The sequence below is a fragment of the Glycine soja genome, chromosome 9, assembly GCF_004193775.1.
Source record: "Glycine soja cultivar W05 chromosome 9, ASM419377v2, whole genome shotgun sequence".
NCBI classification, from domain to species: domain Eukaryota; kingdom Viridiplantae; phylum Streptophyta; class Magnoliopsida; order Fabales; family Fabaceae; genus Glycine; species Glycine soja.
In genome coordinates, this window is record NC_041010.1 from 46,815,393 (window position 1) to 46,833,955 (window position 18,563).

The window sequence follows — 18,563 nt, forward strand, 5'->3', positions numbered from 1 at the left end:
TGATGATGCCACTTTCTCGACACCTTTCGTTCCGTACCACAAATCCAACGGCTTCTAATGCCCCCATTTGTTGTCTACTTTCTGGACTTGTCTGTACTGGATTATTTTTTTTTTCTATTTAACATTTTTATGTATCAAACTCGGTATAATTTGTTTGGTACGGAGAAAATTTAATGGAAAAACATTTTTTTTATAAGAATCAAACATACTGACGCACCTGTCCCATCCTGTGTTTGTGCTGTTGCACAGAATATTAAACATCCAACGCAAAGCCTATAAATATTTATTTATTTATAATGAATGTGCCCTTGGTATAAATTGTTTGCTTTGGAGAAAATCTAATGTAAAAAAATGTCTTTTTTATTTTTTTATTTGAAAGAATAAATACACTCTGCCCAACCCTTGTTTGTGCTCTAACCCAAATAAGGGACAAGACTATAGATATGTATATATTGCCTTTTTTGTATAACCGAAAATACAGTAAATGCAATAGTTCATCGGTAAAAATATTACATTTTTTTCTTTTATACAACTTTTCTTTCGAATTAATTTAGGAAGGGTATTGGATTAAGATTTTAAAATATTATTTTAATATAAAAAGTCAGGATTTTAAAGATTATGTAAGAATATTATTACTTATCAATTTTTTTACAAATAGTTTAGATTTTAATAAATTTATATCATCATAATGGATTTTTAATAGACTTTATAAATTTATAAGATTTGAAAGGATTTTATGAATTTTTAAAAACACATTGAATATTATAAAAGTTAGTGAAATAAGTAATAGGAGTTGATGAGGTTTGGATAAAAAGTGTAAAATTAATATAATTTTTTTGATTTTTTAATATTTACATTCATTCTAGTTTTATGACCTCCTACACTAACCCTTCTTGCAATAACATTTTTTCATTCTCACTTTTGGATTTGAACAATAGATTTAAGATTATACGTTGATTTTTTTATTTTTTTAATTACTACAAATATTTCATGATAAATCTGATGACATATTTAAATGGGGCGAAATAATAAGCATATGCTAAAAGGGAGTAGTGAGGGTAGACAATTGATTATATGGATGACAAAATTAAGGGTGACAGTCAATATAAGAAAAACATGATTAGTATTAACAGATAAGATAAACATTAATTTAATTTAGAAAATAGAGAAAAAAAATACAGAGAGGATGAGTATATTTGACATTTTTTATTCCCTAAATGATAGGAGAAACATATATGACACATGTATCTTGAAAAATATTAAAGAGAAAAAAAAGGTATGTATAATGAGAAAATAAAGTACAGTAACCAATCAAAAAAGAGTATAATAAAATCTCAAGAATTTGGATGAGATTGTTTAATAAATGTTTTATACTAAAAAGTTTGATGAAATCCATTTAAATCTTTTTTAAAAAACAATCAATCAAATTTTATATAATTTTTAATACTAAAAGACTTTTTATAAGTTATAAAAAATCTTAATTAAATAACACCAGATTTTGTTATCTTCCTTAAAAAATCTTAAAAGTCTTAATTGAATATCACAAAACTTATTTATACTATTTTAAAATCCTAATTGAATGTCACAATGCATTTTCATGGTGCTCATTTTTCCATGGTTAAGTGATCCTACTCATATTAGGCCAAATGCTTAGGTGGTTTGGCCAATAATGGGCCAAGAAATATTGAATAGTGATGTAGAGGGGGGGTGTCAAATAACCTCTGGCTTTTTCAAATTCAGAAAACATTTGAAATAACTAGTGAATTACAACTTTATTATACCGCACTTGGTGCATTGGTTTTCGTAGCCTTAATGCTTTTTGCTGGTTGGTTACATTAAATAAAAAAAAATCTTTTTAAATCCTTTGAAACATTTTGAGAGGTTTGGCTTACAATTAAGCTTTGATTCCACCTAGTCTAAACCCTACGAACAAAATAACAGTTTAAAAACAAATGAAAGTGGATTCTTCACTACTACAACAATTAGAACACATGAAGACCACTCTGATACCCTTTTTCCTTAAGTTTTCATTAGTTGGGTACTTTTTATGAAGAACTCTTTAGAGGACTACGGTTTTGGAGGGGGATCAATAGAAGGGATAAAAAATCCTTATGTTGCATGAAAAATATAATTCTTTTAATAGTTAATTTGAGATCATAGACGATAATTTCTTATAAAAAAAAGCCTTTTGGTTTGTCATTTTCACTCCATAAAATGAACTTGACACCATAATTTAACTCAAAACTTCAAGGCTCAAGTTTATGGGTCTTTCTTTCGCTTATATGGTACTCAACTTTCTTATTCATACTCGATGTGAGACTTAATCTCACACTTGTAATGCAACAATCTCTCCCACAAGTGTGAGTCTCTTCCACATAATGATCTTTCCCTCAAGCAAAAACAATTTTCATCCATGAGTATTTCATGGTAGCCATTAGAACTCACATGCTCTAGATACTTATACTGTCACTCCACCAATAAGACATGTTGCTAGGAAGATTTTCGATACAAGGAACCCCCAGACCTAGGATCCACCGCTGCCATTTTACTTGTCTGAGGCGATCACTAAGTTGAATCAATGACTCTAATTCTAATTGTTGTGCAATTCGAAGGGGTTAAATATCAGGAAAATTTTACACTAATGGATCATGAATAACCACATAAGTGAACCTCATATCATACTTTAACCCAAAATCTTAAGACTCATGTTTATGGGTATTCTCTTCACTTATATGATTTTTAACTTTCTCATTCATATCCAATGTGAAACTTAACCTCACACTTGTACTACAACATCATTCTCCCCTTGTTGCATTCTAACCTTAATCTCATCTCAAAAATTACATATTAGAAAGTTGTTTTAAAAATGGTTTCACAAAATAAAACAAAAATGACTCAAAACTAAATTAAAATTGGTTTCGTTTTAAAAACCAACTCAAAAATGGTTCAAAATCAATTTCAGCAATACCTGAATAATTTTGTTAAAGTATCATACAGTTCAGATTAAGTATTGGTCTATTAAAGTGGTTATATTTGGTTTTAAATAAAAAAAGAACCACACACACCGCAACTAAAATGTGCATATTAAAATTGTTATTTGAATCAATGCCTAAACATTGTACTAAAATTCACATCAAGCAAAATACAATTTGGTGAACATTAATTGTACCATAAAACATCTATGTTTGAATAAAGATATACATCCTCAACCTAAATTTACAAGCTAATATAAAAATAATAAAATAAAAAACAAATACATAAAACTGCATAAACGTCTCTTAATCTCGATCGTGTGAGTAAAATGGAACATGTATAAATGTTACATGTTATCCTCACTATCATTCGCTATGACTAATAGTCTAATACTAATACTAATAATGATAATAATGTTTGTTTTTAAAAATAGTAATAATAAAACAAGTTCACAAGTTAGGTCAATGAGTGCATAAATGAAAACCTGTGACCCAAATCCAAAGTCAACGAATTTGAGGATTTTGCTTCTTGCATTTCTTTTTTTTTTTTCTTCCTGCACTTCCAAAAATACTCGAATGGACACAACTACCCTTACAAGCACCAACCAAAATTCAACACAAATCGATAACGCCTACTCCCACCAAAATGGAAACCATTTTCACCAACAACAACAAGGTTCGAAAGGTAGTAACAAGGAAGAGAAAAGGAAAAGGGTTGCAATGGAGATGTCCGAAGTAGAAGAATAAAACACTATCAATGTAACCCACTACTTTGTTCTTGCTAACATGCATCAACAAACTAAACTAAATGCAATGTACAATACATGGCAAAAAATAATGTCAAATCATAAGAAATTCAAGCACAAATTTGCCCTAAAAATTAAATTCAACAAAGAAGTTTCTATATTGCAGTAATAATTTTTCACTTTGCCCCCTCCTCTTAGACTATGCGCGGTGGACCAAAGCTAAAGTTAGAAGGGCTAGGCAAGACAAAAGCATTATGTTGAGGTCCCAAATTAGGATAAAAGGAAAAGTGAGAAGGAAGCAAGGAGTGTCACCCTATTTTGAAGCAGCTATTATGGAATGTGAAAATTAGATTAAGAAATATGTATTCTGGAATAGGTTTATAGATTTCTTATCTTTATTCACTAATAACTATTTCAAAATGTAAAAATTATATATTTATCTAAACCCACTAGATACTCAATCCAAACTAATTGACTTGATTAAGACGGAATTTGAATTCGTGGGAAATTCATACTAGGTTTGGGGCAAGGGGTGGAATAAGAAGAAAAAAATGGATAAGGATGTCATTTGGTGTGGGTATATAGCCAACCAGAAAAGGGCTGGGTATTTTTGAGTGTGTGAGAGAGCGAGCAGTTTCAAAGAGAGGATTTGGGATTGGGAAGGCGAGGGATTGCGCTGCGTCTCTTCCTCTTCTCTTTCGATTCATCCCTCATTCATAATCTTCCAATCCAACAACCTCAGCCTCACACTCACACATACACACGTCTCTCTCTCTCTACTCTTTTTTCCTCTCTATTTCCCTTTTCACTTTCTCTTTCATTTCTAGGGTTCCGTTCTGATCCCTCTTTCCCTTTCAGATCTGAACGCGTATCGTCCCTCCCATGGCTTCAAAGCGCATCCTCAAGGAGCTCAAGGACTTGCAGAAAGACCCACCAACTTCTTGCAGCGCTGGTAACCCTTTTCTTCTCCATTTCACTTCCCCCACCACGAGATTTTTGTCCCCACTAGTTGGGTTGTGAAAAAATTTTAATCTTTTTTCTGGGTTCGCGTTTGTTCTAGGGTTGAATGAAATAGATTAAATAAAGCACGGAAATTGCTGTTTCTGCTGCACTTAGTATGCCCTGAACGTGTCGTGGTGGACCGTGTTTTAAAACCGCGTGTCTGTATTTGTTATGATGTTGAGTTTGAGCATTATATGTTTGTTGTAGTATATACAAATGCAATTGTTTATTTTACAGGTCCAGTAGCTGAGGACATGTTCCATTGGCAAGCAACGATTATGGGTCCTGCTGATAGTCCTTATGCTGGAGGTGTATTCCTAGTCACTATTCACTTTCCTCCGGATTATCCTTTCAAACCTCCCAAGGTAATGTGATGTCTGTGTGAATTTGAGGTGTTTTGTTGTTCAAATGTGTTGTAAATGTCTCACGATTATTGATCAACCAGGTTGCCTTTAGGACTAAGGTGTTTCATCCGAACATCAACAGCAATGGTAGCATTTGTCTTGATATCCTTAAGGAGCAGTGGAGCCCTGCACTCACCATCTCTAAGGTTCAATTTGCTTTCCGTTTAGTTTTAAATATGTGGTGGTGAACATGGATCTTTGAATTGCGTGGTTCAAATCAAGTCGTGACCATTACAAAATGGTATTAACGTTTCCCAACTTAAGAAAGAAGACAAACAATAATGTTAAGGGGAAATTACCAAAAAGAAGCTTCTGAAAATCTGTCGTTTTGTACTTAATCACTTCAATTTATTCATTTGTTTTGTTTTGTTTTCATTATTATAATCAAAGTCCCACCATTCTGGGGTTATTATGTATCTATTGAAATAGGTAAACCATAAAACTACTTTTAGGTTAAGAACATAGTAGTTAATAGTGGCGCGAATGAGCACTATAGCGGGGGGTTGTGGAGTAGCCGGTTAGCCGGTTTCCACTCCCAAGGGTTGCGTTGTGTCGCACCTTACTGTTTTGCTGGTTGTGCCTTTGTGGCCAAAATTGTGCAGTATAGCAGAGGTTCACAGTGTTTGCAGTTGCGATGCTGAGTTTAGGGTTGGGAGGAAGAAGATGACGCTAAGCGTCACCATTTTGGGGTCAGGTGTGGTTTTTTAATGAGTTTCCAAAACACACTGTTTCACTAATTGGGTTTTTTGAATATGTATCCGAAGCACACCGTTTCACTCTACCTATTAACACCCCACGTTTTTTTAATTCTGTTCCCAAAACAGTGTTTTGCACTTTCATTCTCTAACCTATTAATTAACTATTAACCCCTCACAATTTTAACCTATCCCCACACCTTCGAGAACAAAAGTGCCGTGCCAATACTCCCACCCTCTGAACCCCAGCTCCACCTCACCACCTTCATACTTTTTCCGGCAGCGCTTCTGGTGACTGTTCTGGCAACCTTTAACAGCCATTCAATAGTCCTTTTCTTCTTTTTCTTTCAACTTTCTTATGAATGTTAATTTTGAGTGTGTTTATTTTTAGGTTTTTTTCAATATATATATATGTGTGTGTGTGTGTGTGTGTGTGTATACTTGGTGATCAAAATAGCGGTCATCCTGCTACTGCTATCTCGCTATGGTGTTTTTGGAGGGTGGCTGCTATGTGCCACCATCCGCTATTAACTATTATGGTTAAGAATTTAATTTTAATGGATTAACAGTGTGAAAGCTTTTAACATTGTCATGCAATTATTGATTGCCATGTATTCCTATGGTAAGTTTGATGACTTTTATCTGAATTACTTTAAATGTAATACTTGTGATGATTTTTTATCAGGTGATAGTAAAAAAATCTTTAGATTGACAGGGCATGTAGATCAAATCTGTAGTTAACTAGATTATAATATTTTTATTCATTGTTTCATTTAAGGGAGATTATCATATAATGACATGCATTACTTAGTTACCAGAAGGAGATTTTAAACAAAAAATAAGAGATTAAGTAGACTAAAATATAGTCACTTAAATTATTCTTGATTATCCTAATTGGATTTTTTTCAACTTTTTAGTTGTGTTGGTTTGACTTTATTGGGAAATTTAGAACTATTGGCCTTTATGACATCTAAAAGGCACATGTTACTCTTCTTTCTGGGAAAATCCATGCCCTAAAACAAAAAAAATATTTTCTAGGCTTATCTTTATTTCCTTGAATATATTATGCATGTGATTCATTGACAATGCTTCTAAGAAGTTTGTGTAGATGAATATCCAATAAGAATGTTATGTCAGTCTCTTTAGTCTATGTTTGTTCTTTTTGGGATGGGGGGAGGGGGTGCTTAAAAAGGGGGAAGATTTTGGGACAGGAAATTTTTATATCTTAGATGATCAAGTACACCAGTAATAGAAGAGCAAAATTTAAGGGGAGTAATGTTTTCCCTCTCAGGGATTAAATTTATCCTAAGTGAAGCTACAGTAATGTTTACCCTTTCTCCCTATTTTGGTACTCTTGACCATTCATCCCTTTCTCTCTCATGCGGCAACCCTTTCTCTGTAAAGTTTGAACACTCTGGTGGCAGATCTTCTGCATTGGCATGGCTTGCAAGGTTTCACTCTATTTCTGTTAAACGCCTCTTTCATTGAATCCTCAACTGAAGTTAGCTAGCTTGAAATCAAATCTGAGGTGCTTTACTGCTGGGTTATGTTGCTCAATCCACCACCACTGTTCAGATTGATGCAGCCAGTTCCACTGCTGCTCAAGAAGACCATAGGTTTTCTTAAAGCATTGTTCTTGGAATGTCATAGATCAGTCATTGCCATGGGTAGTTTCTGATTACAAAAATGGAAGAATTGAGGGGCTGAGGAGTGTTCTTTTAGGTTGATGAAGAGGGGTGGTTTTTGAATTATTCAAAGTTCTCTACCAAACATTGGAGTGAGGGCTCTTAATTTACTCCTTGAAAATTTCTTACTTGTGCTTTTGTCCATTAACTTTTAATTACGTTTCAAATTAATCTTCAATAGTAATTGAGAATTGTGCATTTTGTACAGTCCAGACAATACTGTTTTTTAGTTGTGGGTGGTTTGTTTTGCCTCCTGCCAACATAATTAGGTAGTCTGGTTCTGTATTTTTATTTGCCTGATGCAATATGGCACCATGGCAGGGTAAATTTAGAACTCTTATTCTAACAATGCAATTCTGTCTTTTAAGCAGTTTTTTTGGTTGGGCCTGGTGGAGGGGTCCATAGAGACCCCCGAAAAGCTCCCTAGTGGGGCCTGGGAAAATGGTGGAGAGCATTGGATGGGATCGAAGCCTGCTACTCCAATTCTTAACTAGCTATCTATTGATGTCTTTAAGCATTTTTTGTTTAATTGATTGTTATGAATTTATGAAATCATGTTTCTTGTGGAAATCATTGCTGATGTTGAGAGGAATCCCAAGTAAAAGGGTTTTATAATTATGTTTTGCTTGGCATATGCAGGTACTGCTTTCTATCTGCTCATTGCTGACTGATCCAAATCCTGATGATCCACTTGTTCCGGAAATCGCTCACATGTACAAAACTGATCGGGCCAAGTATGAGGCCACTGCACGCAGCTGGACCCAGAAGTATGCCATGGGCTGATTTGTGTTTAGATAATGTATATTGAAATGGATGGCATCTATGAAAACTTTTGTGGGTTTGCTTTTCTCTTCCTGTTTTTCTGGGGTAAGATTATGTTTGTTATGAGGGGATAGGGAAGGGCGGTGTCTTAATTTGATAAAAATAACTATGTTCAACAACCACTGTGATGTTTTTATCATGATGCGAACGCATGAACAAGATGTTATTTGTGTCATGGCTGTGGTGTTACTCTATGAAGTAATGTAGAAATAGTCATATGTTTTAAACAGCTTTTTCCAAGAAAAATAATCACGTTTTACGAAAGCATTTTTTTGAATGCCAGTAAAATTAATTGGTTCTTCAAAATAAACTGAATTAGACGGGCACAATTTCTCTAATTAGAATAACATCTTCTGTTAGATAATCTCAAATAACTATGGTAATTATTTAGGCTATTTGGCTAGGTTCATGTGGTGGTGGTGTTTTATATACAACATAACTTTTACTTTTATACCGTAATTGTGAAAACGAGTAATGGACAATGTTTTTATTAACGAAAATTGGATGAGAGTGAAACATATTCTTTTATTGGAGAATGATAATACGAACTAAAAGAAAATTATGTTTGCCTTGTGACAATATTTTAGGAATTTGGAGCAATCTAAAAATGATTCTGATTTTAGAGCTAGGCGATATGCACAGATTCAGGTCTCATAACCCGAATGTCCTATGCTTCTGGGCAAAGTAGCGATTGAAATAATTTTTATTTATTTTTTAAATGAAAAAATGATCAAAATATATATTTCTTTAAAAATTTGAAAGCAGTTTTTTTTTTTTTTTTTTTTACAAAAATGGAGCAACGAAACAAAAAATTTTAAAAGAGAAATGCTAGCGGACTGAGGTATTCTGTATGACACTCTTTTTAAGATTTTGTTAGAATTTATTACAAATCATAATTTATATTAAATGAGAAATAAAACATATTAAAATTCATGATTTTCAATAAATTAATATTATAACTAATTATAGAAAGAGTTTATGAGAGTACCGCTAATATTCCTCAAATTATTATTATAATTTAATTATTTACTTTAAAAAATTATATTTATGATAATTCTTAATTGATTAATAATATATAAACATTTATATTAATAATATGTGAAAATCAAACTAATTTTAATTCACCCGATTTTCTTTCTCCTCTGTGAATTGGATCTTCTATGCATGTGATCTCGAAAAGGAGTAAAGTAACCAAATAAAATGATGAATGATTGTCCAATTTGCAACTAAAGCAAGGTTGGAGTTTGCTTTGCCTGTAATTGGTGCTTTTGTTGTTTAGGTCTATGATCAGATCAATCGTGGTTCATCTCTTCTCTTGCCCAACTGTCTTGTACCTAAAGCTATTATAGTCCACACAAAAAGCCTAAGTTGTGGGGCTCATTGTCTTGTCTTCTGACTCCAGCTTGGCAAAATTAAAAGCCCCCACCACTCTGTTTTCTCCGTTGCACATTCAATCCATTTCATAAATAATTGCCTGCCTATCTCATCAATACTTACAAGTATTATATAATAAGTTAAGGATGTGGCTAACCAATATCCTAAGGAATTACAAAAAAAATTACAAGAAAGTGAAAAAAGAAATCACAGACAATATTATTTTATGCATTTTAATATATTTTTTTCTATGTTCTATATCTTCTGAAAAATTCTAATACGATGTTTTTTGAGTTATTTAAAATTAAATAATTTTATTTAATAAATTTTTCATTGGAATAGATGACTTAGCAGTGAGTTGTTTATATAAACGATCATTATTTAATTTATTCTTATAAAATAAAAAATTATTTTTTAATTATAAAATTTATTATGACTCAAGTTAAACATTCAGTCTAATAAATTTAGCATTTGAATATATTTTTATGTAAAAAAATTTAAATATATAATATCATAGGGCTCATAAATTTTAAATAAATAATTCATTAAATCAATCATTGTTAGAATACTTTCTTTAGTTATTCAGTTAATCACTCATGTTTTTTTCTTTCATTATTTTTTTGTGATTCTTGACATGATCAACAGTTAATTACGAATCTTTACTACTAATTTTGTTAACTTTAAAAAAGGAAAATCCCAAATACTATTAGACGAGATTCCAAACCAATAGCACTTTAAAATTATTAAACTGAAAATAAAATGTTCAAAATTAATTATGACGACAATAAAAATTGTAAAAAAAGAAATTCATAATTACTTACTTGTCACTACTATCCAAAACTCATTGAGAAACATTCACAATTACTTACTGGTTACTACTATGAGAAGAATGTATATTTCAAAATAAAAACAGAAGAGAATGCGATTTAAACATTTTATAAAAACAAAAAAGAGAATGTAGTTTACTAAAAAATTAATTTGGAAATTAATATTTATTTCATTTTAAAAGTAGATAAAATTAATTTGACACTATTAACCATAATAACTAATAAAGGTATGTATTTAAATTATTCTGAATCATAAATTTTACTTATACAATATAAAAATGAATTTTCTTACATAAAGCAAATATGCTCGTAATAAGTCCAAACAAAGTTCAACCCGTACACTACACAATGAAATACTCATACAAAATTACAAATGGTGTTAAAAAAATAAAAGAGATATTGTATATATGTATCTAAATTCTAGAGTCCAGTTCAGCATTGATACTTGAGATCAGAAACCGCGTGTTGGCTGATTCAATAGCCAGTATTAATGATTTACACACGAAAATCATGGGAAAATTTTCTTTCTTAAATTCTTTGGATCAGACGTGGCGAGCACTATGATTTGTATTAGTACTACTACAACTTTGCTTTTAATAATATACCACGTGAAACCCATTGATACGTATGTAAACAGACGCAGACTATTATTATTTTCTTCTTTTTCTTTCACAATCTGATATATTCTTGTTGTATATCTAAACAATCATAATAGATCCTAACTTGCTGGCTATTCTGATATTCCATATTAAAACTCTGTTTAATTAACCAAGACTTGTGAAAGAATCTGAGGCGCGAATAGATCTTTCTGTCAATGATGAACGTTATCCATTAGAAATTACACGGCAACATTTTTTTTTTTTTTTAACTTTATCATCAAAAGATCTTGACAAGTGTATAATTATATTGCAAGAATATAAATACAATAAATTTTCTAAAAGTTAAACTATTAGTTCCAACAAAATATATATACTATTTAAAATATAATTATGTTTATAATTTGATTGTAGTTTATTGACTTTTTTTTAATAAAACTAACATTTATACTAATTTCTTATCATTATCATCCATTGCTAGTTTTTTTTTTAAATATTTAAAAGTATAATCACAGTCAAATTTAAATTAAAATGTTACTATTTTCAAATTAGGATAATAATTCCTTCATTATCTAAAGAAAAAAAATATTATCTAAAGCAATTAAATTTTAATACAAAGGTAGTCTCTCTATCAAAAAGTACAAAGGTAGTCTCATTTAATAAACATATCAGTAGTATTTAATGCCGGTACGATATGGATATGTGGTCAATTTCGAAGGATCTGTACTGTATATTATAGGTGTATAAAGAGCACAAAAAATATACATGAAAATAACAGAAATTAGGAGTCTTTGTCAAATATTTGAACTTCAGTGTCACCGTTGTAAAAAAAATGCAAAATGCTGCATAGATGATTTTTTTTCAACAGAAATACCTTCCGTACCAAGAAAGAAGAAAAAATGAAACAACTCATAAAGGCTCAATAAAACCTTTATCAGAATTTCAAAATTTATCTGTATAAATGTGCAATAATGCAAAACACTCTGTAGAGAATTAAATGTGTGATTTAATATCTCATGATAATAATTCCAATTATCGATAATTGACTCTGGCTACGAAGAAATATCCTGATTCACTTGGAAAAAATGAATGATTTAGTATTATCATCACCCAAAAAATGCGTGATTCCTTTGGTACTTTTTGGTGATCATCATTTTTTTTCTTTTTTAATTATTGTAAAAATATTCACGGATCTAAAACTTCGGCTGCTAAAAAGAGAACAGTTGGCTTGGCAAGTTTGAAGAGTTATATTGGCAGAGAGTAATGATTATTGGTATAAAAGGAACTGATTGAACCTGGACGGTGTAAAAATCAAGCTTAAGATGGCTACATTATATTCATCTTAGGTGGCTTCAAGTGATTAATTAATTAACTAATATTATTAGAAAAGGATTAAATATTTACTTATATGTAAAAAAATTTACATTATTCCGTTATAATTTATTATGTTTATTAATTTTTAAAATAATTATTTTAAATTAATTCATATGATGAGATGTCTATCAATATTATGAAGTAGTTTTGCCACGTCCTAAGTTGGAGGCTTTATTATTACAACTTAATCATACATCCATACCAAAACTTGATTATATGTCAAATATAATTATAAATAGCTCCTGTCTCAAGAACCTGCTTATTAGTATTTATTATCCTGTGTTTAAACCAACACCAAAATCTTTGTTATTCACGAAACCCCGATAGCACTTTCCTTATCTTTTCCGAATCCGAGGAGTGGCAGTAGTGTGTGGTTTTTCACAATCATTACCTCGTTTCAGCTCAATTTTGTTAATTGGGTACGATTTGTCTTTCATCATTGAATTGATCTTTCTCTCTAATTAAGCAATCTCAAACCTCAATTTTTTTGAGGTGATTTAATTGTGACTCTTCCTTCAATTATCCTTGTTTTTGCTAATTTAATTTTGATGGGGTTGTTTTTAATGTATGGAAAATGATGGAAAGCTTGCAACTTCAACTTTCCAGATATAGAAAAATTGGTATTGATGTGATTTCCCGAATTATTTACTTTCTGGTCTTTTGGGTTTCTCAGCAACAAAATCAATTTTCTGAGGAAAAACCACCATGTTGGAAGTTTGTTTACTTTGCTTTGCATTTATGAGAGCTTGTGTTATGGAATTCTTGCTAGGAATGGATGAAAATTTGAGAAATAAACCATGTGTCATGTCTAAATATACATTGTAATTTTCATTTTGTGTCCCTTCATTCTTCTTATTCTCATTTGGTTTCTACATGGCATACTCTACTCTTCTTGTGATTGCGGAGGAGTGTAGGGCTTTTGACTTTTTGTTACCCTCTGCTTCAACTTGACAAATGTTGAGAATGCATGCATGTTTGAAGAGTGAAATACTTTATTTGCTCTGTTTGATTTTGCCCCTTCCGATTTGTCTGCTATCAGATTTCATCTTTTCTTGCCCTGTAGTTGTTTTTGGTTCCTTTTTTTGAGAAATTTATATAAGGATGTGATTTCTGATATTTGGTTAGGTGAACATTTATTAGGGTGCATATTTTCGTATGCTGCTTAATTTTTGCTTTACCTGTGGCCTTGGTGTAACTTGCAGGCTGATAGATAGTCCACTAATTGAGTGTTGCTTATGTTTATTAATCAACCTGTGACTTGGCTATTGTGTTCTGTACTTTCCCTTTTGTTCTGGTTGACTTGAAAAAATTTGATCTGCTGACATCGGTGGTCTTCCTTCTTTCAGGCTTCCATTCATTAAAGTTTACAAGTTTGCGGCTTTCAAACGATTATATGGGGAGTTGTGTGTCTAAGGTGAGAATATTTCAATGCATCAATCATTCATAATCTTTATTGTTATGCTCATTATAAGTTGAAATCCTCGGGCCTTTCACCTGTTTTCTCTGATAAGTTGTTTTCTTCATCAGAAAGCATACTCTAAAAGCAAAATAAATTTCCTGCAAAGTGTGTTGTAGGGTGTTTTCTCATTGATAGTGTATGCCTAGATGACATAAGGAAAGGCTTGCTGTTTGTAATTTCAAACTGATAGATTTTTACTGTGGCTTCTTTTTGTGGTTGTGTGAAATGTGTTACTTGTACCTAATCTGTAGCAGATAGGTTAGACAGTGATGATGAAAACAAGAATAGAGAAAAAAATTTAACAGGATGCAAAACTAATGAGAATTATGGAAGAATTAGAAATGGAAAATTATTTTATGTATGCATTTTCTATTTTGTAACTTTCTTCACTTCTCCTCCTGCTGCCCCCCAGTCTTCCTTATCTTTTAATGGTGTCAAATGAAGGGATTATCTGTAACTAACTGTTATTTCAAAATATGTCTCTTTTCCACATCCCCATTCCTGCTTATCTTTAATATTGCAGTGTTTTTGGCTTATGGAAACCCTATTAATGTAGTATGATATGATAGTACTCCTTCTGTAGCTAGATGTTTGATTCTTCTGTAAGCTTCTAGCCCTGACTTTTCTGTTTCTACCTGCTACTGGCTGCCAGAAAGAACAACGGAAATAAATTTTTTAAGTGTGTCTTTGTGGGATAGCTTTGTCAACTTTGTGGAGCCTTAATGCTTCTAGAACTTTGAAAGCATTGGTAAGCAAGTTGACTGAGAAGTTTCATGTTTCTAATGCTTGTAGAATCATGCTAAGGATAATGATTCTGATCATGATGTGGATTTTGCTGTTGGGAATGTGAAACTTATTACCACCAAAGAAGCGTGGGACCAATCTTTGGAAGAAGCAAGGAGGGGTGGCAAAATTGTTAGTTTTCCCTCTTTTTTATTCTGTAGGACAGTAAAACTAAAGACCTATTTCCATTTTTGTTGTGTTGTTTGGATGAACCAGTAATACCTTACCATGACTTATCGTGCATGTGTATAGTTTGATAACATTTGTATTTTCAGTGCCTCTTTAGGAATTTTAAGGGTATAACTTTGGAAAGAATTCTACACTCGAGCATCCATATTAATGAAATGCTCTGTGTCATCTGTTTTCTTTCTATTGAGTGCTTCTACTTTATTGTCAAGCTAATTTTGGATTCTGTTTCAATTATCTTTCAAATGTAATCAACATGCTACTGTCTTATTTCAAGCATTATGTTGAGTTGTATTTGTGTAAGCACCTGACCAAACAATGTACTATCTGATTCAGAATCAGGATATTTGATTCCCTGCTATTAAATTTGACACAAACATTGAAAGAATCAGGATATTTGATAACAGTCTAAGACTTATCTAAAAACTAATCTCAATGGATGTCCTGCAATGTACTCTTGAACCTTGAAAAGCACAACATGGTTTTGTCTCTCTTTTGAGTTTTGACATGGTTTTACTCTGGCTAGTCTAGTAGTGGCGTAAAATTTCTGCAAACTAGGTATTAGGATATCAAATTATTGTTGATTAGTACTGCCTCTCTCTCTCTCTCTCCAACACACAAGAGTGCATGCTTATAGAGATATTCTGATGTTGACCCCTCCCTTTTTGAATAAAATATATAGTAATACAAAGATACTGTTTGCAGATTTTCCAGAATATTTTCTTTAACTTTATTTACTTGCTATTCTATATAATCTGTTGGGGTTTTCTAATGAGTACCTTAAGAGCACTAATTGAGGATCATTAAGGTTTAGTTTGGATAAACTTCTCAATAAGCACTTATAAGAGAAGAAAATAAAGAAGTAAAATACATAAGTGTTCTAAATTAGTTGAAATCAAGTGATGTATAACCTTTGAAGAAGTTAGAAGAGTGAACTTTTAAAGAAACCTAGGCGCATAAATTGACTTAAACTTATGAGAGAAGTTTGATTCATTTTCTTCTATGCCTATGTACACTTTGCTAAATGCTTCTAGTTACTTAAAAAAAGCTTGTATTAAATGACTTTTGTATTCCTAATATAACAGATGCTTTCTTTTTCATAAAAATCTTCCAATTCTTGTTTCCTTGATAAGTGTCCTCAGGGTCTTAGTTAGAATTTGACTAATTTGTTTTCCTTGGGTACAATAATTTAATACTATAAATCCTTGTTCAAACAGGTGATTGCAAATTTCAGTGCAACATGGTGTGGTCCTTGTAAGATGATTGCGCCATATTACAGCGAGTTATCTGAGAAATACACATCTATGATGTTCTTGTTAGTTGATGTGGATGATCTAACTGTAAGTACTGAATCTACAGATTACTACTATTTCACATAGTTATTTTTGTATCAACTAGTATTCCCCTTCAATACAAACATAAAACAATTCAAATGTCAAACATATTCAATTCAACATGAACTAGAGGACACTATCACATATTAAACATTGTCTGATGACCATGTAGTTTATTGAACATGGGTGGTTTCATTGCATATGTTCCAGGACTTCAGCACTTCATGGGACATCAAAGCCACACCAACTTTCTTCTTTCTTAAAGATGGACAACAACTTGACAAACTTGTAGGAGCCAACAAGCCAGAACTGCTGAAGAAGATTGTTGTCATTAATGATTCGCTTCCCGAATATAAGCAGTGACTGTTTTCTCATTCATGTTTCTGTGCCCTTTGTCCTTTCACAAGTCACAACTAGTTTTCTACATGCTTTTTTTTTTTTTTTTTGCCGTGAGTGTCGTTGCATTTTCCCTCGGATGTAAATATAAGACATGGCACATGAATTTCTCCAATCCAAAGTGACGTTGCTGTATTTAGAAAAAGCCTGTTTTGCAAATATAAAAAAATTGTTGTACTTTGTTGTTTAAGCAAATTCAATTTTGTGCCATGACATTTGGCTCAATTACCTTGTCCCCTTCATTTGTTTGTTTTGAATTAAAAGTGATCACAAAAACTAAATACAAAGAGAAAGAGTGAGAGATCGTTGACCTACTTGATGGTTTGTAGCAATGCATAGTATAGTGTATAGATTTTTTTTATCAGTTGGGCTAACTGATGTTGCACTCCTTGTTTGCCCTCACTCCTAAAAAATTCTTGATCTATAGTAAACTAATAATGATGCATTCGATTTTAAATTTCTGCATATTAATATTACGATATTTTATACTAACATGAAGATTAAATATAAAGCTATCTGCTCATTTTAAAACAGGATAATGTGAACTTAATTTTTATTTAATATTTTTTTACTACTTTAATTTTAAAGATAATATAAATATTAATGTAAAATAAATAATATAGTTTGATAGAAAAGAAAGAGAGATGGGAAGAAAATGGAGTGAGCAAGTATATGAACTTATGAAGACAAAGTGAGTGTATGTTTTCACAAAAAAAAAAGTGAGTGTATGTTTATATTTATTATAGAGAAATGTTGTTTGTACAATAAATTGTAAAAAAAAAATTACACCGAGAGAGAAAGAGAAAAAAGAATGATAAAATGAGATATTATAAAAGATGCAACGGAGAGGTTTTTTTTTTTTTTTTTATCGAGAGGGGGTATTTTTTCTTCAAAATTATTAAATGGGGATAGATTTTGAATAATTCCTCGTCAAGGGGTAAGTTGTAAATCGTGATACAACTTTGTTTCAAGAGTCGTATTTGAATTGATGATTTTTGTGTGTGTGTGTGTGTTTTAAATTTTCCTCATCGTATTTGCTTTTACAACTTCTATTTGTTTTTTACTTTTTTCTCACCAAAATCGTGAATTCATCCATAACTTAAAAATCCATATCAGAGAGAAGATGAGTCATACCATATTTTGAGACTTCTATTATGAAAATTAAAAATAAAATAAATTTCAATTGGTTCTCGAAGCATCTCGCACCTCAAAAATTCTTTTCATTTCTTCACACAAAGATTACATAACCAGCCAATTGAAACCAAGCAATTTACAACTATGTGCTTTGCACACAAGAAGCTAAGATCACCTTCGCTTCACATTTAATCAGTTCCTTGGTCAATGCTTCAGACTTAATTTTATGCTTATTTATAAACTAATTTATATGGTATAAACAGCGACCCCGTATTTAAGAGAAAAACAAATATGACGGTGGATGTTTAGTGCAAGTGTCACATTCATGAATGAGAATATTATGTACACACCGCACAGGTGTCACTATCATGGAATCATCCATACAACGCAAACGTTGAAAAATGTTCCTCCTCCTCTAACTCCTTCACACGTTGTCCCTAGCTCACTGCTGACCATATTTAATGTATAATTCTATAATTTTCATATTCTTTCATGCTTAGTGGGATCCAGAAAATATGTTGAAAATAGTGATATTTTTAGAAGATTTTTTTTTTTCCATCTTTGAAGATAGAAGAACTTCACTTCTCCCCACACATTCACACACAGTCCATCCATATGGGTTCAGCTGAACAAGGACCACCCCAGATATAATACACATAGATCACGGTGATGCTTATCAATACACCATTTATCATGATCATTATAATGCATATGCTTGGTTCACAGTCAGAAAATAATATAAAAAATCAAGATATCCATTTGATTGCATAGTGA

At 31.7% G+C, this 18,563-nt stretch overlaps 2 protein-coding genes across 2 annotated transcripts; both read left to right on the forward strand.

Moving 5' to 3' along the window:
• Window positions 1-4,310: 4,310 nt before the first annotated feature.
• Window positions 4,311-8,553, forward strand: LOC114425307 (ubiquitin-conjugating enzyme E2 28). Its single transcript, XM_028392189.1, has 5 exons — window positions 4,311-4,482; window positions 4,577-4,670; window positions 4,958-5,085; window positions 5,166-5,270; window positions 8,144-8,553. Exons 2-5 carry the CDS (start codon window positions 4,601-4,603, stop codon window positions 8,285-8,287), a joined length of 447 nt encoding a protein of 148 aa, XP_028247990.1. The 5' UTR covers window positions 4,311-4,482; window positions 4,577-4,600; the 3' UTR covers window positions 8,288-8,553.
• A 4,159-nt stretch (window positions 8,554-12,712) lies between these two features.
• Window positions 12,713-16,883, forward strand: LOC114425884 (thioredoxin H9-like). The gene is made up of 5 exons (XM_028392850.1): window positions 12,713-12,916; window positions 13,844-13,911; window positions 14,749-14,871; window positions 16,143-16,265; window positions 16,470-16,883. Exons 2-5 carry the CDS (start codon window positions 13,891-13,893, stop codon window positions 16,620-16,622), a joined length of 420 nt encoding a protein of 139 aa, XP_028248651.1. The 5' UTR covers window positions 12,713-12,916; window positions 13,844-13,890; the 3' UTR covers window positions 16,623-16,883.
• Window positions 16,884-18,563: the final 1,680 nt, after the last annotated feature.